At 39.3% G+C, this 22097-nt stretch overlaps 3 protein-coding genes and 2 long non-coding RNA genes across 5 annotated transcripts; 1 reads left to right on the forward strand and 4 right to left on the reverse strand.

The window, feature by feature from the left end:
- Positions 1-526: 526 nt before the first annotated feature.
- On the reverse strand, positions 527-1391 carry LOC121776350. Its single transcript, XM_042173525.1, has one exon. The coding sequence runs from the start codon at positions 1095-1097 to the stop codon at positions 672-674; it is 426 nt and encodes a 141-aa protein (XP_042029459.1). The 5' UTR covers positions 1098-1391; the 3' UTR covers positions 527-671.
- Positions 1392-2045: 654 nt separating this feature from the next.
- LOC121775818 (AAA-ATPase At4g25835-like) lies at positions 2046-3770 on the reverse strand. Its single transcript, XM_042172885.1, has one exon. It carries the CDS (start codon positions 3613-3615, stop codon positions 2131-2133), a length of 1485 nt encoding a protein of 494 aa, XP_042028819.1. The 5' UTR covers positions 3616-3770; the 3' UTR covers positions 2046-2130.
- Positions 3771-13197: 9427 nt separating this feature from the next.
- On the reverse strand, positions 13198-13943 carry LOC121777153. Its single transcript, XR_006045389.1, has 2 exons — positions 13889-13943; positions 13198-13430 (listed from the first exon to the last, which is right to left on the reverse strand). It is a non-coding gene; the product is annotated as an uncharacterized LOC121777153 (long non-coding RNA).
- Positions 13944-15574: 1631 nt separating this feature from the next.
- Positions 15575-16235, forward strand: LOC121776234. The gene is made up of 3 exons (XR_006045264.1): positions 15575-15707; positions 15801-15878; positions 15956-16235. It is a non-coding gene; the product is annotated as an uncharacterized LOC121776234 (long non-coding RNA).
- A 2963-nt stretch (positions 16236-19198) lies between these two features.
- Positions 19199-19711, reverse strand: LOC121776343. Its single transcript, XM_042173519.1, has one exon. It carries the CDS (start codon positions 19660-19662, stop codon positions 19312-19314), a length of 351 nt encoding a protein of 116 aa, XP_042029453.1. The 5' UTR covers positions 19663-19711; the 3' UTR covers positions 19199-19311.
- Between the last annotated feature and the right edge of the window lie 2386 nt (positions 19712-22097).

Here is a 22097-nt window from a genome sequence, read left to right on the forward strand (position 1 = left end):
GAGATAATTATAAAATATAGTAAAAAATAAATGAGACATATAAATACGTACAGATCAGATCGAAATAAAAAAGAATGAGACTAAATTGATTAAATGTTGAAATGGAGATATGAAATGATTGAATGTACATATTAGTTTAAAGAGTGTTTAAGTTTCTTTGATATTTTTCAAGATAGTAATATGTCAATTTGAGATATAAAAACGTACTCTCATTTTAATAATAAACGAAACAAATGGTGCTATGAAATACTAAGTCGTATTTTGTAAGTTAATCAAATGGAATTGTAACCTATATTTGGGCTTTAGGGTGAAGTCTTTCGTTCTTTAGCTTTTCGATTATTTGACTCTTGTTTTCACCAATACACGAGTCAAGAACAAAAAACAAGAAAAGGTTGAATCAATAAAGTAACAACATCGAATTTTGAGATTTGGTATTACATTAAAATTCCAAGGAATCTCTCAGGCGTCGTTTACTTTTTTAATATTCTATTCGATTGGATATACAATAAAGTCTTACACCAATTCGTACATTTAGAAAACCAAACATTAAAATTCCAAGGAAAACTAACTACCATAACCATACAATAGAAACACACATTTGCCAGAAGAAAAACACAAAATCAAAAACAAAAACAAAAACAAAGCAACACAAGTGATATATGAAAACATAATCAATTAGGCTTAGCAATCTTGGAGGCCTCGAGATCGGCGGCCTTCTTGAGGAGATTCCTGTCGCCCTCCTCGAGCGCCATCTGAATAGGGTTGGAGCCGAGGCCGTCGGCGATGGCCAGCAGTATGTTCCTGATCTCGTCCCTGAACTCCTTCTGGTCCACCGTCCCGCTGTTGTCGCAGTCGAACCTCGCGAAGATGGAGTCGTACAGCTTCGTCACATCCTCAGGCGGCATCGCCACATCCACCCCGAAGTCCGTGTCCACCAGCCGCGTCGACTCGAACGCGTGCCGCAGCTCCGACCGCGACAGCACGCCGTCCTGGTTCAGGTCCAGCGCCGCGAACGCCTCGTCCACGCCCTTCACGAAATGCTCCTCGTCGTTCACGAACGACCGCACCGTCGTCCCGTCGATCATCACCACCCCCATCTCTCCTTTTGCTTTTTGGTTTGTATTTGAGTTTGATCTCTGATTAATTTCGTTTCTTTGTAGAGAATGGGTTGGGTGAAAAGGAGGCCATGTTGAATTTGGACCGTCGGATAGGTGGAGTTCTATGCATAGATTTCGGCCACGTGGCTCACTGGGTTATTCAAATTACTACCACTACTATTATTATATGGGGGCATCGAATAAATCGTGCTCTAATTAGTGGTGTGAGAATATTATTCTATTTTCGGTGCTTTTGTTGGCCGCTCCTTTGTCTATTTGATAGGATAATAGTCAAACCCATACTTACCTCATGCTTCATTAAATATATAATGTATGCTTTTAAAGTAATAAGAGTAGTATATAGTATTTATAATAGAATGTTAATTTGTTCTTTCATGACATTCAAACGCTAGATTCTCACGTGTCAATAATGAGGTGAAAGATTTAATCTATACCTTTATTATTTACCCTAGTTAAAAAAATAACATATGCATAAAGTAATAATCAAACTATAGTTTTCCAATTTTGACTATACATGAGTAGTATAAGATTCATAAGAGGCCCTCCTTTTTTCACTCCAACTAATTATATTTTTTATGCGTATTTTTAAATTTTCCTATATTACTCCTTAAAATTAATTTTTAATTTTAGAAATATCAATGATTTATTTTGCCTAAATGAGGTAATATAACTATTTTTTAAAATGTAATATCAATTTTACCAGACAAAAAATATTATAAAGTAAAGGAATTAAGTTACGAATTAATTTCAACAAAACATGCATTTTAAACTTTACTTAATTAAGTAAAACGAATCAAGTTCAATATTGCAGAATAAGTACTTTAGATGCAGAGTAAGACGCAAATAAATTAACAATAGGCTGGGGAAATGTTTTTGGTAATGAAAGCAGGCAACGCCCGACCAAGACTACGTACTACCGATCAGAGATTGGGGAATTTGATTTCATGTAAAATAGAATTCTCAAAATAACTGCCGATGCAAGAATTGCTACAACTCATGTTACTTCATTTAATTAACCCCCTCTTCTTCCAGAATCAGATTTATTGAATGATTTGAGTCTAACAAGGAAAATCCCCTTACTCTCCCAATTACAACTACCCCTATAAATATGATCCTTCCTTTTCTTCCCATCAAACTTCTCCGCCCATTCACATAGCCCCGGCTGTGTCCTTGACACGTCATCGCAGCCTTCCACAACATCCACATCAGCACCCAAAATCCTAGCCTGCATGGCCGCGAGAACAGCCTTGACCGCCACGTCAGCATCCCTCCTATTCCTCAGCATTATCTCCCCAACCTGAGCTGGCGTGAGGGACCCACCACCCTCCACGCACCTCTCCACATCATCAAACAGCGCGTGCGACTCCAGCCCCAGGTAGTTCCTCGCCAGCTCCCTCACGGCATGCATCCCGCACGTGCCGAGGCTCACGTGCACGTCCATGCGCCCGCGCCTGAGCAGCGCCGGATCCACCGCGCCGCGGTCGTTCGTCGTGAACACGATCACCCTCTCCTCCCCGCAGCACGACCACAGCCCGTCCGTGAAGTTCAGCAGCCCCGACAGCGTCACGCGCCGCGCGTCGTCTACATCCTCGCCGCTGCCTTTCCTCGCCGCCGCTCTATCTCCGGTTAGATCTATCGAGCAATCAATATTCTCGATAACGATAATCGAACGGTTCGTAGTTTGGATGAGTAGAGCCCTGAGCTCGGAATTGTCCTTCACCTTGCTGAGATCGAGATCGTACACGTCGTAGCGGAGAAAATTTGCCATGGCGGCGATGAGACTGGATTTCCCGGCGCCGGGAGGTCCGTACAGTAAATAACCCCGTTTCCATGCACGGCCGATTCTCTTATAAAACTCTCCGCCGTCAGCAAACGCCGTCAAGTCCTCCACCAGCTGCTTCTTCATCTCCGGCTCCAGCGCCAGCGTTTCAAAAGTGGAGGGGTGGCGGAACGCCACCGACGACCATCCCGAATCGAACGCGCCGCCTGCGTTGTTGGTGAAGAGGCGGCGGTCGAGCAGCACGCGCTCGAACTCCGCCGCACGCGCCGCCACATGGTCCAAATATGAGGCGATGATCGCAAGCCTGGAGTGCTTGGGGAGCCTGAGCGTGAAGGTGCGCCTTTCCTCGTCCGAATCTTCGACGGTGTCGACGTGGTGGGTCCAGGAGAGGCGGTGGCCGAGGAAGGAGTCGACGGCGGTGTGGTCGGGGGCGACGGAGTAGGAGATTCGGGTGGAGGATTTGGAGCGGGAGAGGGAGAGGCGGGTGGAGGCGGGGTTGATGGAGTTGAGGTAGAGGGTGGCTTGGCGGTAGAGCTCGTTGACGTCGACGCCACCGAGGCCGGTGAATTCGGGGATGTCGAAGGAGGAGTGAGGGCTGAGGAGGTCTTGGAGGGAGTCGGAGAGGCAATGCAGCCATGCAAGGAGTTGAGTTGGGAGAATGTTTTGGATCAGTGTCAGAAGCCCTAATAGAGACCATATTTGAGATAATATTTCCATGACAATGTTTGTTCAGTTAATGTAGCTACCATGTGTTAATGATATTAAAGATCTTGATAGAAGAAGACAAGAAGATGTCTATAAATGTAAGCACACACACATATTAATTAGGGTTTTGAAAAGTTGATGCTTTGATGGGTGAGGAAATAAGCTGTAAAGAGGAGTACTATATATATGTATATAAAGCTAAAGATGGATTGATAAGACCAATGTTCTTGCTTTTGCTTTCACTGTTGTTGATTTTGGAGCATCCATATATTTATCCATATATTTCTCTAGTAAATCAATAAATTTATGTGTGGATGTTGTCGACTGCGTATAGTCAGTATTGAATTAACAAAATAATTTTTTTTGAGTAAGATTATAATTTATAGGTGTTTGTATTTGGAAATGTTTCATTTATTATGGAACAATATTCGATATAGGAGTATAATACTATATTGACCTTCTAAGCTAGAATAAATACATTACTAATAGAAGTTAGTGGGTTTGAGTCAAGCAGTAGATAGAAAGGTATTGTCCGAAGACGAAGGTTTTGGGTTCTAGTCCATCGTGACACAGTCTTTAAATTTATACTTCTTCCGTCGCATAAAAATAAACTCAATTTCTTTTTTTATCCGTCCTATAGAAAAGTCTCATTCTCTTTTACTTGATCATTTATGGATCACACCACCAATATACTATTTCAACTACTTTTTCTCATACTTTTACTTGATCAATTACATATCAAAACTCATGTCATTCCAAATGACCTATTTTTATGGAATAGAGGAAGTATTCATTTGCCCTAAAAAAAGAATACGAATAGATGTTAAATCAATAGCATTGCTTTGCTTTATGCCTACCTTTATCTATAATTTGTTCTTCAAATGTTGAAACTTTTTATGTATGATTATTCTTTAGTAGTTGGAGTAATTTACTATTATGACTCATTAGATCAGGTTGAGCAAGGTTTGATTATGTTGCTGGATTTCTATACGCAGTCCTATTTATTTAGAGTTATATAGTGATGCGATGCAAGCTAGAGCTTATTAAAAAGTGACACATACTATTCATCTCCTTTCAAAATATCACTCCATTACTCATAACTTTATAAAAGTTGTTACTCCTATATTTTCTTATCCAAATCTATGAGACCCCAATTGCCCTTTCAATCTTTAAAAAATCACTTTTTATAAGTCTCTTTTATTACACGCCCCTCTTTTTAGGGCGTCAGCATGTTTGGTAAAGCATAATTTATGAGAATCAACAAACAATGACAAAAGGAAAATGCCAAATAAATTGACTTCACATGGAAAGCCCATAACTGATTATATGTAATCCAACTCACTTAATTTTTGGAGCTGCGGCTTTTCAATCCACTCCCTATAAATAGTGGAAATTGGATTTTTCTTTGTTTTGAGCTATAGATCTTAGTAATTTATTATAATTAAATTCATTTGGGATCGATGCTTTCTTTGTGGTATATGGAGTATTATATATGCACGTACACTTTTAAGAACTCTTTGTGGTAGATAAATGCATACCTTTTGTGGTATAGGAACTAAACAAACAAAGGCCAACAAAAATGAAACTTAATTCGTTTTGAGCATACCAGCAGTTTAGAGTGATAGTAGTATAATACTATTAATAAAAAAATTAAAATTATATTTAAATGATAGTATAATCAAGTAAGTTCAAATTTAATTAGTTCATCAAAATAAATACTAATAGACCAATTTAAATATTTTTATCAATCTTTATCCTCACTCAAAAGTAAACATTGCTCTGATGATTGCTATATTTATTTTATAGTACTATATTTTTTTAAATATCTTTTGTCATTTAGTTGATTTGTATAATCATCAAGTTTTGTTGCTTTGGGTAGAGATTGGTTCAAGGTGGGTCACAGTTAAATATGCGGCATGTCTCCACTGGGTTGCATAAATTTCAAAATTCAATAATAATGCGATAACGTTGCCAGAATACTAGCTTTTGCCACGATTATAAGTATAACAACTTTTCCATATAGTTGCATAAAATGTGGTTTTGAATATAAATTGCATTATTGCAATATAGTTTCACATAAAAGAAACACATTGTGTTAGGTATAAACTTTTATAGGAGTATTTGAAAGCACTAACTTTTAGCATAATAGGGGTATAATCATATAAATCCTAGAAATACTTATGTGAATATGATCTTTAGTGTGCTATAGTTAAATTCTCAGTTCAGTTCAAAAATCTTATTAATAAAACTCTAGTGTTTTTAATAATTATAATACTATATTTTAAATAAAAATAAATAAATTGATAGAGGCTTAACATGTTTATGCTTAAGGGTTATTCGGTTGGCAGGTAGAAGAGAGTCTCTCATACATTATTCTCTCTCTTACATAATTTTATCTCCACTGTAATTATTTATCATCATTTTCCTAAAACATGTGCGAAAATAACACGTCTTGCATAGGCTGGGACGGAAGTAATACTTTTTAATCAAAATGGCTACTACTGGCTATAGTCACTTTTTCTCCCTTCATTTTTCGCCTTCAATTTTGTTATTTTAATTATATTTTATATTTAGTAGTAGTAATTATTATTCATTATATGTAGTTTGATTTTATTTTCGCATTTGATTGTCAAATTATGACATTTTCCACTATTGTGCATTGTTTTGATAATGAATAATTATAAACATATAAAATCATTCAATATGCTACTTTGACAATCAAATGCAAGTCCTATTTTTATACTCCTATTTCTTAGTATTAATTTTATAATAAAATAAGTGTTAGTCGCGTGCGTCTCACAACATCAATACATCAACTAATCGCACGTGGAGCAGTTAGGGGTGAGGGTGTACGTGAAGGCTCGCATGCATGGGATCCTACCCTAGGATCATTCGGTTAGAAGTGAGTATATTTGTTGATCACTTCACACGAGCTGCGTGATAGCATGAATCATTGATACGAGAGATAAAGAGAGAAAACACAGTGTGAAAGTTTGAGCGACGGTTTTTTGCAATCCGAGAGAAGATTGATCGGAGATCTTTGTGATCAAGGAGTCTCAACTCTTGCATCACGTTATCTCGTTGCTTTCTTGGTAGGTGGATCTTAAGTCGAGTTTCTTGAGAGATCTATATGTAGAGAGCTCGTTCTTGTTGTAGATTCTTGTTGATTGATAGCTTGTAACTCTCGATTCCATATTAATACAAAACGCTTGAGTTCTCCTGTGGACGTAGGCTGATCTTAGCCTAACCACGTATATCCGTTGTCATCCTGTACTTGGTTTCATTTCTTGTTCGCGTTTTCGATTGGTAAGTAAGTTTCACAAATTGGCGCCGTCTGTGGGAGGTTGAGGGCGCGACGGTGATGATGGCAGGGAATCGGTTTGATTTTGAGAAATTCAGGGGAAAGAATGATTTGGGATTATGAAATGTGAAGACGAAAGCTATGCTAGTACAACAAGGTCTCTGGGAGGCCATGAAGCTTGAGCAGCCTGATAAATCGGCTGATCTTGAAGATAAGGAAGTAATCAAGAAAATCGACTTGATGGATAGAGCACATAGCGCTCTGATGCTCAGCCTTGGAGATCGAGTGTTGCGAGAAGTGTGCAAGGAGAAGACACCTTCAGCAGTGTGGAATAAACTTGAATCCATATACATGACAAAGTCCCTGGCTAACCGGTTATTCTTGAAGCAAAGGTTGTATTCAATCAAGTTTCTTGAAGGGAAATGGATCATGGAGCAGATGGATGGATTTGTAAAAGCAGTAGATGATCTTGAGTGTGTGGATGGAGAAATAAAGGATGAGGATAAAGCTATAATGCTATTAAATGCTCTGCCGAAAAGCTTTGATCAACTCAAGGATGCCCTCTTGTATGGGAGAAATAGCTCACTCACATATGAAGAGGTATTAACAGCCTTGAAGGCAAAGGAATTTCAAAGATTCTCTGTCAATAAGCCTCTTGACCAAGCTGCGGAAGTTCTCACCATCAAATCTGCAGATAGGAAGGCAAGCAAGAAAAAGTGGCAGAAGAAGGCGAAATTTGATAAAAGGGAGGACAAAGAAACCAGATCCTGCCATTATTGCAAAAAGGCAGGCCACATAAAGAAAAATTGCTATGCATTCAAAAGAAAGAAGGAAGAAGAAGCTGCAGGTACTGGCAATGCGGATATAGCTCAAGATGTTGAGACTGCACAAGTTTTGAATATAGCTGAGGTGGACATCTATGAGTCTTGGATAATGGACAGTAGATGCAGCTTCCACATGTGTCCAAAGCTTGAGTGGTTTGATAATCTCAAGAAGGCCTCTGGTTCAGTGTTTCTGGGGAATGATCATAAGTGCACAATCAAAGGAGTTGGAAATGTCAAACTCAGAATGAAAGATGGATCACTAAAAATCCTCACTGAAGTCAGATTCGTACCAGAAATCAAGCGCAATTTGATATCTCTGGGAGCTCTGGAAAGGAAGGGTTGCTCTTTCCTGTCTGTTGATGGAGTCATGAAGGTGTTGAAAGGGTCACATGTCGTTGTGGAAGCAAAACGTGTACACAGCCTATACTACTTGGAAGCAATTGTGGTAATAAATGAAGTGAATATTGCTGAGAAACAAGATCCAGATTCTTGGCATCTTAGGCTGGGTCATGTATCAAAAGATGGAGTGAATCGACTGATAAAGGATGGGGTCATTGAGGCAGACTCCATGATGAATTCTAGAGATTGTGAAGTCTGCATACTTGGCAAAAGCAAGAAGCTAGTATATCCTACTGGAAAACACACATCCTGATCAGTTTTGGATTATGCTCACAGTAACATATGGGGACCTGCACAAGTTGCATCTATAGGAGGTTGCAGGTATTTCTTGTCTATTGTTGATAACTACTCTAGGAAGATATGGTTGTATGTTATGAGAGAAGTCAGATGCTTTCAATAGATTCAGAGATTGGTGCAAGGAGGTTGAGGTGGAAAAAGGACTGACTCTTAAATGCCTCAGAACAGATAATGGTTTGGAATTCCTTTCTCATGAGTTTGATGAATTTTGCAAACTGAAGGGGATCAAAAGGCACAGGACGGTTCCCAACAACCCCCAACAAAATGGGGTGGTTGAAAGAGCAAATAGAACAATTCTGGAGAGAGTGAGATGCATGCTCATTTCTTCTGGAATGCCACCAAGGTTCTTGGGAGAAGCAGCTGCTACAGCTGTGGTTCTTATGAACAAGTGTCCTGCAGCTTCAATCAACCATTAAACACCAGATTTCAGATGGTATCTCAAGCTTGGTGATTACAATATGCTGAGACCTTTTGGCTGCAGAGCCTATTCACACATCAAACAAGGCAAGCTACAACCAATGGCATTGAAGTGTGTCTTGCTGGGCTATCAGAAGGGTGTCAAGGGATATAGGCTCTGGTCTATGGAACTCGGTAATCAACAGGTTGTGATTAGTAGAGATGTGGTATTCAGAGATCAGGAGATGCCATATAAGGATCTTGAAAGGGTAGAGATTTCAGAAAAAGTGAGTATACCAATGGAGGTGGAGCTGCTGCAACAATCTGATCAATATCAGATTATAGAAGAGGAGGGTTCCTCAGATTCTAAGCAGGCAGTCCATGAATCCAATGATGACCTAGACAATGTTGATCAAGGTGATCAGACTGAGGAAGATCTGAGTAACTATCAACTGGCAAGGGACAGAAAAAGAAGAGAAGGAATCAGGAAACCAAACAGATATAGCAACTCAAGCTTGGTGTACTATGCTTTCTGTGTAGCAGAAGAGGTGGAGGCAGTGGAGCCTAGCAACTATAAAGAGGCAATCAAGAGCAGGGAAGAGACAAATGGATCAAAGCTATGCAAGATGAGATTGACTCCTTATTGAAGAATAAAACATGGATTTTGGTCACAAGAAAAATGATGCAAAAAATGATTGGTTGCAAGTGGATCTTTAAGAAAAAAGATTGAAGCATCAGAGAGAAATAGAATTAGGTATAAGGCCAGGTTAGTGGCCAAAGGACACAATCAGAGAGAAGGGATTGATTATAATGAAATATTTTCCCCAATAGTAAAGCACAGTTCCATCAGAATCCTCATGGCATCAGTTGCTCAGAATGATTGGGAATTGCATCAGTTGGATGTCAAAACGGCCTTCTTGAATGGAGAGTTGGAAGAGAACATTTTCATGGAGCAGTCTGAGGGTTTTATAAAGCCAGGAGATGAAGAAAAGGTGTGCTTGCTGAAGAGAAGTATATATGGTCTGAAACAGTCAAGCATGCAATGGAATATCCAATTTGATGAGCATATGAAGAAAATCGATTTTGAAAGCTCCAAATATGACAGCTGTGTGTACATAAAGAAGAAAGAAGGGAAGTCAGTGGCCTTCCTACTCCTGTATGTGGATGACATACTAGTGACAGGTTCAGATATTAATGAGATTCTGAAAGTAAAACATGATCTCAAATGCAGGTTTGAGATGAAAGATTTGGGGAAGGCCAAGAGGATTTTAGATATTGACATCATCAGAGATCGAAAAAGGAGGGTGTTATGGTTAAGTCAACAGCATTACATAGATAAGCTACTCAAAAGATTTCAGATGAAAGAGTCCAGAGTTGTTTCTACACCAATTGGACAACAATTTATACTATCTGCTGCACAATGCCCTAAAAGTAAAGAAGAAGAAGAAGAAGAAGAAGAAGAAGAAGAAGAAGAAGAAGAAGAGCAGATGAGTAGAACCCCCTATGCTAATATCATTGGAAGTGTCATGTACCTAATGATCTGCACGAGGCCAGACCTAGCTCATGCAGTGAGTGTTACTAGTAGATACATGAGCAATCCAGGAAAGATGCATTGGTAGGCATTGAAATGGATGTTGAGGTATCTTGGAGGAACTGCTGATTATGGGATCATGTATAAGGGAAATGCTGACTACATCAAGGATAGTTTGGAGGGATTTTGTGATTCAGACTTTGCTTCAAATCGTGACAACAGGAAGTCGCAGACTGGATACATATTTATTTTGTTTGGGGTAGCTGTGACTTGTAAATCAAACTTGCAATCAGTGGTGGCATTGCCCACAACTGAAGCTGAGTATATTGCCCTAACAGATGCGGTCAAATAGAGTTTTTAGCTCAAGGGAATTGTTGATGACTTGGGGTTGAAACAGAGGAAGGTTGTGGTGAATTGTGACAGTAGCCGCGCGATTTGTTTATCCAAACACCAGACTTTTCATGATTGGAGCAAGCACATCGATGTGCGGCTGCATTTCATTCGAGATAAAGTAAGAAAGGGGATGATAGAGGTGAAGAAAATTGCAACTGAGCACAACCCAGCCGATGCCTTGACTAAAGTGGTGCCAGCGTCCAAGTTTGTATATTGCTTGGAGTTGGTGAGCGTTTTCAGAAGATGAAAGTAAGAGAGTTTGGAGAATGAGGACAGCATGCTATTGATGTTGGATACGAGGTAGATATTTGTTAGCCGCGTGCGTCTCACAACATCAATACATCAACTAATTGCGTGTGGAGCAATTAGGGGTGAGGGTGTACGTGAAGGCTCGCATGCATGGGATCCTACCCTAGGATCATTCGGTCAGAAGTGAGTATATATGTTGATCACTTCACACGAGTTGCGTGATAGCATGAATCATTGATACGAGAGATAAAGAGAGAAAACACAGTGTGAAAGTTTGAGCGACGGTTTTTTTCAATCCGAGAGAAGATTGATCGGAGATCTTTGTGATCAAGGAGTCTCAGCTCTTGCATCGCGTTATCTCGTTGCTTTCTTGGTAGGTAGATCATAAGTCGAGTTTCTTGAGAGATCTATATGTAGAGAGCTCGTTCTTGTTGTAGATTCTTGTTGATTGATAGCTTGTAACTATCGATTCCATATTAATACAAAACGCTTGAGTTCTCCCGTGGACGTAGGCTGATCTTAGCCGAACCACGTATATCCGTTGTCATCTTGTACTTGGTTTCATTTCTTGTTCGCGTTTTCGATTGGTGAGTAAGTTTCACAATAAGAATGAATTAAGTTAAAGGAATGTGAGATTTTTTTTGATAAAAATAGTAAAAGTGAAATAAAATATTTATTAATGGATGAACAGAAAAAAAAAAGAAGGTAACATGTAATGGCAGAATCCAAGTTGAGGTTTATATATGCTGAAATCCCAGGCCCTTGAACCGACCCTTGCAAAACAGAATTAGGAGTATGATGGTAAGATATAAGCCCAAATCTTTAACCAATTAGGCCCAACATACTAGTATTAAGTGTAACATTAATTTTAACTAAATCAACAGCATATTATAAATATTTTATAATCCTACTACTAACTTACCATTCGTTTGCAGTTCTGAATAACGAGCATCATTCTGATTTGATGATCTCCCATGCACACGCACGATGAGCTCACAGGCCGGTGGCGTTGTAATAGGAGGGTCCGCGCACCATCTGACTTTAGCCAAACTCGTTATTTAATTGCAACTAAGCCTTTTGGCAGTTGAAATTAAATGTGGTTAATGAACAACTAAACATCGATTGAAGTTGTCAATATATTTTGGAGTACTATTATTATTGGGTTGTACTATTATTTTTCTCGTTTATAAGCCGGTAGGGGTGAGCAAAAAAACCGAAAACCGAATATCCGAACTGAACCAAACCGAAATTTTGAAATTCGGTTCGGTTTTAAAAATAAAAAAAATTCAGTTTTCGGTTCGGTTCGATTCGGTTCGGGCGAAGAAAAAAAACCGAAAAACCGAAAAACCGAATTATATATATATATATATTCTATTAATTTAATATATTATATATAATATATATATATATTCTTTTAATATATTCTACTATATAATATATATACTATACGTATTATTAATTTTATATTATATATAAATATTTTATTAGTATATATAAAATAAAATAAAATACACATATATAAATATATATTTATATTATATTTATTTTTTTCAGGTTTTTCGGTTTTTTTCGGGTTTTTCGGTTTTTTAAGTTCGGTTTTTCGGTTTCGGTTTTTCGGTTTTTCAGGTTCGGTTCGGTTTTGGCAAAAAACCGAACCGAAACCCGAATGCACACCCCTATAAGCCGGTAGTTGTTAAATGTGTATCCTATTTTAACCTAATAATATGTACTCCACTAACTATTTATTGCTGCGATACTCGGAACTTACTTATCTATCCATAAATTCTGACGTTCGGAAAGAGTTTTACTTATATGCTAGTGAACTGTCATAGACTCATAGGACTCATAACAAACATATTAAAATTCCTAAAGTGAAAAATGCATTTTAAAATTCCAAACGTATACAAATAAACTAAATCTAATTGTGAATTTAATTAAAAATTTAGTTAACCATTTGCATTGATAAATTCTAATTGAATTTAATTCGGAACCGAATAAGTTTTTGTCTTGTTTTATGATCTAATAGATTCGTTTGTCGGACAAACATAGTGAAATAATATTAGTATAGCATTTCACATTATATTATGAACTTAGTAAAATGACGGCGATGTGATAAACGACACATATGTCACGACCACGTCTCCCTAGTACTAGTGAGCGTAGCTATTTCGCGACTAAAAAAAATACTCTCATCAATCATGAAGTAAACATAAGAGCAATAAATCAACTCGAGGTAATAGTTTCGACGGCGAATGGGTACATAGTCCAAAGAAAATCAGAGTATCAAGACTAAATTCATAAATTCCTAGAGCATAGTTCTATTGCAGCAGAAGAGTCCAAGACAAAATAGTATGTATGAAGACATACTACTTTGGGCTACCTAACTACTTATTAATAGTCATTTCCCAACACCTTCGCCTACTCGTTCACATTCAACCTGCACGTTAGAAAAGAACATGCATGGCTGAATAGTTGATAAACTCAGTGGACATAGTGCCAAAATATAAGTACCATTTAAATTTGTCAGCCACAGTTGAGTGAACACGAGGTTTTATTTAAAATGCCCGAGTCACTAAATTTCCTTTGATTTCATAAAATTTGATTGCTCAATCACATGAACATAGATATCATATCTGAACGTAAGTGAACCGGGAATGTGGCCACATTCCACGACGGTCACTGGACCGGCCAACTCAAAAGCTAGCTCACGGTCCCCATATGTGTACACTAGTCCGAGTAGGGTTTGCGGCCCTACTGGGACCCGAATTCAATTAAACATGATTGGCAAAGCCAAGCAGATAGGTATTTATAAAAGCAAAAACATGGCATGACAAAAACATTTATAGAATTTTTCACATAAACATGCTAAAGTCACGTTTAAAAAAGAATGCTCACCTCAAAAGCTAATTCCCTGTTGTAAATTCCTTAACTTGGTCTTAGACGACGTGCGAAGACGTCCCTTTAGAAATGAAATAATATTTAATTAGACTTTAAGAAGTCAAGAAAACTTAAACGTGAATGCATCCTAAGTGCGTGCTCATTTTATTCTTTTTCATATTTTTCTAGAAAAAGTACTAGGATCCTTGACCATTAATATAAATCAGGAGATTTATTTTACATGGAGGTTTAAGAGCATCAGCAGTGGCGGACGTCACCGCGGAATTCCCACCGGCGTGCGGGAATTCCGTGGCGGACGTCCGCCATTGTGCGTGGCATGCACGAATACGGAATTCCGTCGAGGAATTCGCAGTTCCGCGGCGTTCTGCGGAATTCCGCGGGGAATTCCGTACGGACGTCTGCCATTGTGTTGACTCTCATGGACATCCGCGCGGAATTCTCGTTTATTGTGGGAAGTCCTTCAGAAATTCCGCGGGGAATTCCGCCACTGTGCAGTGAAAAGTCTGTATGACGTGGCAATGCAGTGGAAAGTCCGTATGATATGACAAGAGGTGTTTTTAGGAACTCCATGTATCTTTTTCGAGATTAAAAAAAGGCCAAAAAAATACCCCTTCCCCCGTCATGACTTCTCCTTCCCCAGTTCATTCTCCCATTTCAAAATTTCCTTAAATCCATAGTTGAAGCAATAGCAGCGCCTCCCCTTTCTTCTTCTTTCTCTTCCTCATTCCACGCCTCATCTTGGTGGAATTCGAAGTTCCGCCGGCACGTACTCCCTAAATCGACGAAACAACGGCGATCTCTCTTCTCTTCCTTTCGTCGCCGCTGCCCCTTCGCGAGGCATCCTCAACACTCACCGGCGACTCAGCGTTGACGCCGTCGCGACATGGATCCATCATTGCCGTCGCGACGCCCAAATGCCGGTGCTCTGCCGTCGGCATCGCGGTGTCTTCCTCGACGTCTCGCCGGACAGACCCTCATCCTCAAGCTAAGTTATTTTGGCTTGGTGTACTTAGTTTTGATTGGTTATGAAATTTGGGCAGTAGCTATGTGGTGTTGAAGGTCTTGACTATTGTGTGCTAAAACTTTAATTTTCCTTGGGCAGTAGCCATGGTAAATTTGCTACTGATTTTTGGCTGAAAACAGTTTATGTTCTCCCTTGATTTGAAATGTATGGTGTGTAAAACTTAAGGCTCTAAATCTTGCACCTAGCATGATGTTCGAACTAGAAGCAGCGTGGTTAAATCTTGTTTTCTCTGTGCTCTGCAGTGTTGCAGATTATAGTTAAACTTGGTGCTTAGGATTCTTTCTTCTGGGATTCCTATTATGCTGTGCCCTTTTTTTCTTCAAGTGTTCATGCTTCTATGTCCCTATGATGTGGAGGAAAGGGTGTTACCTCTTGAAGTGGCTACTCTCTTTTAAATCTTTGTTCCTAACTCTCCCAAGTTCACTTCCCACTCTGGAACTCCTGGTTGTGAAGTAAGGGAAAGGGGTGAGCTTATGTTTTAGTATGAAAAACTTTTGGGGAGGAAGAAAAGAGATGATACCTATGGAAAGTAGGGCTGCCTGCAGGAACTATGAAGAAAGCTCTCAAACTTGCTACTGCTCGTTCTTGATTTTCACTAGAAGTTGCTGAATTTTTGATGTGTGTGGAAGGGAGAAATTTATGCATATGATGGGGTTTTTATAGGCAAAACTTGATGTACTTTGGGAGGATTAAATGGGCTGATATTGTAGTTGTCTTCATGCTGCAGCATATCCCTTATTTGGTCCACATTGTAGCACTTCTTAAGACTTTTGGTGTTATTTGAAGTACTAGGTACTTGATCATTAACTCCATCTTGTTCCCATATGATTTTCTAGTACTTGGCTATTAACTTCCATTGTTTGCTTGTGGCTGGTGAGAAAACAGGTGCTGCCATAGTGGGGAGGATTTGCAGGATTGACTTTCCCCTTTTGGGTAAGTCTTTGGTCTTCCAACTAAAGAGAGGTTGTCTCCTTTCTCATGGTAAGTTTCTTTTAATTTCTTTAGTTCTTTAGTAACTAAAGTTTGTCTCTACTTTGCAGGTTGGGAGAGGACTTGGGCTGCCAAGCTGCTGTCCGAGACGGGCTCGCTGCCTCAGCCACAACGGGCTGATCGGATAGGGCCGACTTTTGGGCTTGGACATAGAGGCCCGAGGTACAACTATTATGAGATTTTGTTTTTCTTAAACTCTTTGGCCCATCCAAGAGTATTTGTAATAGTAATATCCCATATTCTTTTCTTCCATTCATGTAAGATGATAATGCAAGTTAAAGTATTATTCGAGAAGTATGCGAACATTTTCATTTGGGGAGAACAACTTCATATCCTTGTACAACGTTCATTTTATTTCATAACATACATTTGATTGTTTTAGTTCGTTCGACTATTACTTTAACTTTAGTTTTGCAAACTAACATTAAGTATCAACAAAGGGGCAACGAGTTCCATTTAACTCAACGAAACAAGAGAACGATAAATCTCTAGTTCAACATACTATCCTTTTTACCATAATTTTGATAAGTTTCATTGATGCTGCGATTGAAAAATTGGAGGTTGGTGTTATATTTTTTGCATTAGAAAATTGCATTGTCTTTCTAGTTGCTCGAATATTTACAACGAGAGCAGCATCAACATTTACCCCTATTATTAAAAATTAATATTCCCTCCGTCCGCTTTTAAGAATCTCGGTCACTTTTGTGCACTCATTTTATAAAAATGATAATAAATAATTAAAGTGGAGTAATGGTAAAGTAAGAGAGACAATGATGTTGAAAAGGGTCTTCTTAATATTATCCTCTCTCTTACTTTATAATTTCTCCACTATAACTATTTATTATCGTTTTTATAAAATGAGTGTGCAAAAGTGACCGGGACTCCTAATGGCGGACGGAGGGAGTACTGTATTCATATACTATTAACCTAAAATATTCTTGAACAAATTAAACAACATCGATAGTTAGTATAGACTAGTGAAATGTTAGCAAAGTAAGTTTGATAGTTAATGAATTAGATAGAAATTGTAAGAATAAAGGAAACTTAGATTAAAATACAATAAATGAAACTTAGATTAAAATAGTACTTGACCATTAACTATAATCTTCTCATTAATTAATAAGTAATTAAAAGCAACTACACACACTAAAAAAAACTTCAGACAACAAAAAACACCACATCACACGAGAGAGACTAGTCCATGGCAAAGTAAACTTGATAGTTACTGAAAGTTAAAAACCATAAGAATAAACTAAAAGGTAGAATTAATAACAGATTATAAGACCATCCACAATAGGCGCCCAGCGACCGCCCAGCCGAGCGCCGGCGCTGGGCGGTCTATTGCAGCCGCCCAGCGGCTGAGTGGAGAGAGAAACCGCGCAGCGCTGGGCGGTTATGTGGCGCTGGGCGGTCGGCTGGGCGGTCCGTTCGGCGCTATTGCAGCGCCCGGATCGCCAGCGCACCGCCTAGCGCGAAAAAATAATTTTTTTTTTTCGAAACACTATATATACGCGCTTTGTTCGTCATTTTCATTCGCACGACTTGTTTTAACGAGTACTCTCTATCTTAATTTCTGTTCAAGATCAACAACGCGAAATGAGTAACGCTGGTGGTAGTAGTGGTGGTAGCGGAGGGGATGCTGAGGAGTACGAACGTCGAATGGCCGAAGCGTTGGACGCCTATACGACCAACGCGATAAACCAATGGATGGAAAGGGCCTTGCAGCCGGCGATACCTCGACCTCCCCCAGTGGTCCACCGCCGCAGTGTGATTGATCGGGATCACGTAGCTGCACATCAGCGCCTATACGAAGACTACTTCGCACAGGAGCCTCGGTTCAACGCCAACCTTTTCAGGCGTCGTTTTAGGATGACCAGGAACCTGTTTATGCGTATTGTCAACGCTTTGGAGTCTCGATATCTGTATTTCCGCTTCAGACACGATACGTCTGGCAGACCCGGCCACACACCTATTCAAAAGTGCACTGCGGCAATCCGGCAGTTGGCCTACGGAGGCGCGGCAGACATGTGGGACGAGTATCTCCACATCGGTGAGACGACTGCCTTGCAATGTCTGAAGAATTTCTGTCTGGGAGTGATAGAAGTATTCGGTGATCAGTATCTGCGAGAGCCTACCCCCGAAGACTGCCAAGATCTGTTGCGGATGCACGGGAGTCAGCATGGGTTCCCGGGTATGTTAGGCAGCATAGATTGTATGCATTGGGACTGGAAGAACTGTCCCGCAGCCTGGAAGGGGTTCTACACGTCCGGCTACAAGGGAAAGAATCCCACGATGATCCTGGAGGCCGTAGCTGATTACCGGCTTTAGATTTGGCACGCGTATTTTGGGATAGCTGGTTCGAACAACGACCTCAACGTCCTCAACTCGTCGCCACTTTTCAACGAGCAGTGTCATGGCGTCGGTCCGGCCATCAGTTTTGTCGCCAACGGCAACCAACATGATATGGGCTACTACTTGGCGTCTTTGTGAAGACGATCCGATGCCCAGGAGATGCGAAGAAGGCCTACTTTGCGGCACGGCAGGAGTCGGCGCGCAAGGACGTGGAGCGCGCATTTGGTGTGCTCCAGTCTCGATGGGCGGCAATTAAGGGTCCAACGCGTTTGTGGGATGTCCAATGCATTGCTGATATCATGTACGCATGTATTATCATGCACAACATGATTGTCGAAGATGAAGGTGGCGAACTGACCAATTGGGTCAACGACGATAATGAAGCCGGTCCAAGCCACGGCGTGACCGCCCCCAACGTACGGAGTGGGGTACCTCACGATGAAGCCGGCCTCTTACAAGCACACGCCGACATGCGCCAAACGGCGTCTCATATTAGACTCCAAAAGGATTTAATTGAAGAGTTATGGGCACGGAGGATTGACCGCCATTAGTTTTTTTTAATTATGTAATTTTTTTTAATTAATGTACTTTTTATATTTTATTAATATTAGTGAATTTTCTCGTTTTTGTGTCGTAAATTTAATTCCGTATATTGTGTGATTTTTAATTATTTCATTTTGTATATATTTGTTAATAATGATGTGGATAGTATGTGGCTGGGCTATGGCTGAGCTATTGATGGGCTATTTGCTTGTTTTGATGATGTGACAGGAGGATTTTTAGTGCTGATGATGTGGCAGTGGCTGGGCTATGACTGGACTATTGCTGGGCTATTCCTATGGTGGATGGCCTAATTAATAGTACATCATTAACTCTAACCCTCTCATTAATAACTAAAAAGTTAACTAGACACCAAAAAAAAGTAGAAAAACAAAAAAAAATACCCCAACAAAGAAGAAAACTTGAAGAAGATGTACAATATACACATCAAAACACGGCGATCATATTTAATTAATCAAGTACTTAAAAAACGACGTCGTCTTCACTACTCCGATCAACTAAGCAGCGGAAACCAGCGCTCGCGAAAATCGGACTGGTAGGAGATCATGAAGAAGAGGAGGACGAGCAGGAGGCCGACGCCCCAGGGCGTGCCGCCGGCGCGGTGGAAGGAGTCCTGCTCCGGCAGCGGGAGGAAGAAGAAGGAGGCGTCGAAGGCGGAGAGCAAATGCACGGCGAGGAGGAGGAGGAGCGGCGACAGCATGAGGAGGAGCTTGATCTGATCGAAGAGGCCATCGAAGATAGACTCGTAGTTGATGTACCAGGTGATTCCGACGAAGGTGAAGAGGATGATCAGGAAGAAGCAGAGGTGGACCGGCGGCGGGGAGTGGCTGTAGCCGTTTGACATGACTGGAATTAGTGTTTTTAATTTGGCGTGTTGGAAATTTGGAATGGAGTTGGATTGTTTTGGGTGGTCGAGATTTTGGTCTCTTTTATAGAGAGAGAGGTGGGGTGGGGTGGGGTGGGGTGGGGTGGGGTGGGGTGGGGTGGGTTGGGGGGAGTTAGGTTTTGTTAATTACTCTGCGTTTTGGTCTCATGTAATTGATTTTGACATATTGTGGTGTAATTTTGTAAATAATCTCTTTCTAATAAGTGAAATTAGTTAATTATATATGGAATGCGATTTATTAAAGTTATTAGAATTGACAAGGAAATATCAAGTTAAATATATGGAGCTATTGGATGCGTCATAAATAATAAATATATAAATATTAACAAATAAATTTATTAGAATGGATTCCACCATGGAGGTGGTTACCATACATGAAAATAGAAAGGAAGTATACTACTAGTTCATAGACATATTTGATGCATTTGTTTAATAACATTTCAATTATAATTAATAAATTCTAATTAAATGTAATAAAATTTAATGACGAATTGTCAAATTCAGATTCTTAGTGTCAATAGGTTTGCGTCTTTTCTTTCCTAGCCACTATATATGCATCATACTTTATAATATAATATTGTGAAGTCTACAGTGAAAGTCTAAGTCTTAATAGGAGTAGTATTTTCGAACCAAGAAGTGGGGGAATTATTACGATTTACGACCACGTAGACTTCATAAGTCCACTCCATTTATTTGTTAGTATTAAGAAAGAGTTGTAAACTTATCACTTCGTTATTCTACGCAAATAATAAAATTTTTAAAACAAACTTTTCAATCTCATATTCTCCTATATGTCCAAAAACAAAAGATACTGTATTTTTCACATATCACCGATCTTAATATCTTATCATTATTCATTCATACTTTTATTTGATGTGTACATATATAGTTGTGGACTCAAAAAAAATATTTTAAAAGATCATATTGTTATTTGATGGAGTGACAGTATTAGTTTGGATGAGGGAGAAATTATAGTTACTCATATTTTTATGCTCGTATTAAGTTTGTTTAGGATAATTGATTTTATTTTTCTTGAAAAATAACGTTACGTCACCACGGTTCGGGAACCGACGGTTCACGGTTCGGAAAAAATGGAACCGGAACTGGCCCGGCCAAGGATCGGCGGTTCCGGTTCCGGAACCGTGAACCGCCGGTTCACGTGAACTGCGGAACCGCCTAGGTTTGCCCGGTTCATCCAGTTCGGCGGTTTTTTTTTTTTTTTGCATTTTAAATTTGTAATTCAAGTAAAATATGTAGATATATTTGCATAAATAAAATTAGAATAAAGCGATGTTCAAATGCAATTTTATTGATACAAATTACAACTTTAAAATTACAAATTACAACTTTAAAATTACAAATTACAACTTAAAATTTACAAATTACAACTTTAAAATTACAAATTACAACTTTAAAATTACAAATTACAACTTAAAATTACAAATTACAACTTCAAAATTGCAAATTACAACTTATTACTTAACATTACAAATTACAACTTTAAAATTACAAATTACAACAATTACAAATCGAAAAATTTAAATACTAGTTACAACAATTACAAATCGAAAATTTTAAATACAAGTTACAACAATTACAAGTTACAACAATTACAAATCGAAAAATTTAAATACAAGTTACAACAATTACAAATCGAAAAATTTAAATACAAGTTACAACAATTACAAGTTACAACAATTACAAATTTACAACTTACAAGTGTTGACAAAAAAGACTTAGAAGATCATTAAAAGATATTCATCATTTGATAAGTATCTTATTGGTGAAAAAGTGGGTATCTTTGGAGCAGATGGTACTGTAACACAAATTTATATATGGAATCTGGATGAACGAGGATCAGATTATAGTTTAAAATGGGAAGTTGGGTTCACTGGCGGGAGTTCGTTTCATCGTCGGACTCGGATGAATATACCACCCTGATGGCCTGATGAAACGAACTCCCGCCAGTGAACCCAGCTTCCCATTTTAAACTATAATCTGATCTCCATTCATCCAGATTCCATATATAAATTTGTGTTCCAGTACCATCTGCCCCAAAGATACCCACTTTTTTCACCAATAAGATACTTATCAAATGGAGAATAGAGAAATTGAGATTGAGAGAGAAATTCTTATTAACACAGTTACACAAGAATGGGGTGAGTAGAAATGAAGAGGATTGAGGGTATTTATAGGGGAAAATTGTGATTTAAAAAAAAAATTTGAAAAACACGGCGGAAACCGCCGGTTTTCGGCGGAAACCGGCGGTTTAGGCGTCCGTTTGAATTTTCAAAATTTGGAAAAAACGGCGGGAACCGCCGGTTCGCCGCCGGAACCGCCGATTTTCGGCGGAACCGGCGGTTTTGCCGGTGGAAACCGGCAGTTTCCGCCCA

Source organism: Salvia splendens, chromosome 18 (assembly GCF_004379255.2).
Source record: "Salvia splendens isolate huo1 chromosome 18, SspV2, whole genome shotgun sequence".
NCBI classification, from domain to species: domain Eukaryota; kingdom Viridiplantae; phylum Streptophyta; class Magnoliopsida; order Lamiales; family Lamiaceae; genus Salvia; species Salvia splendens.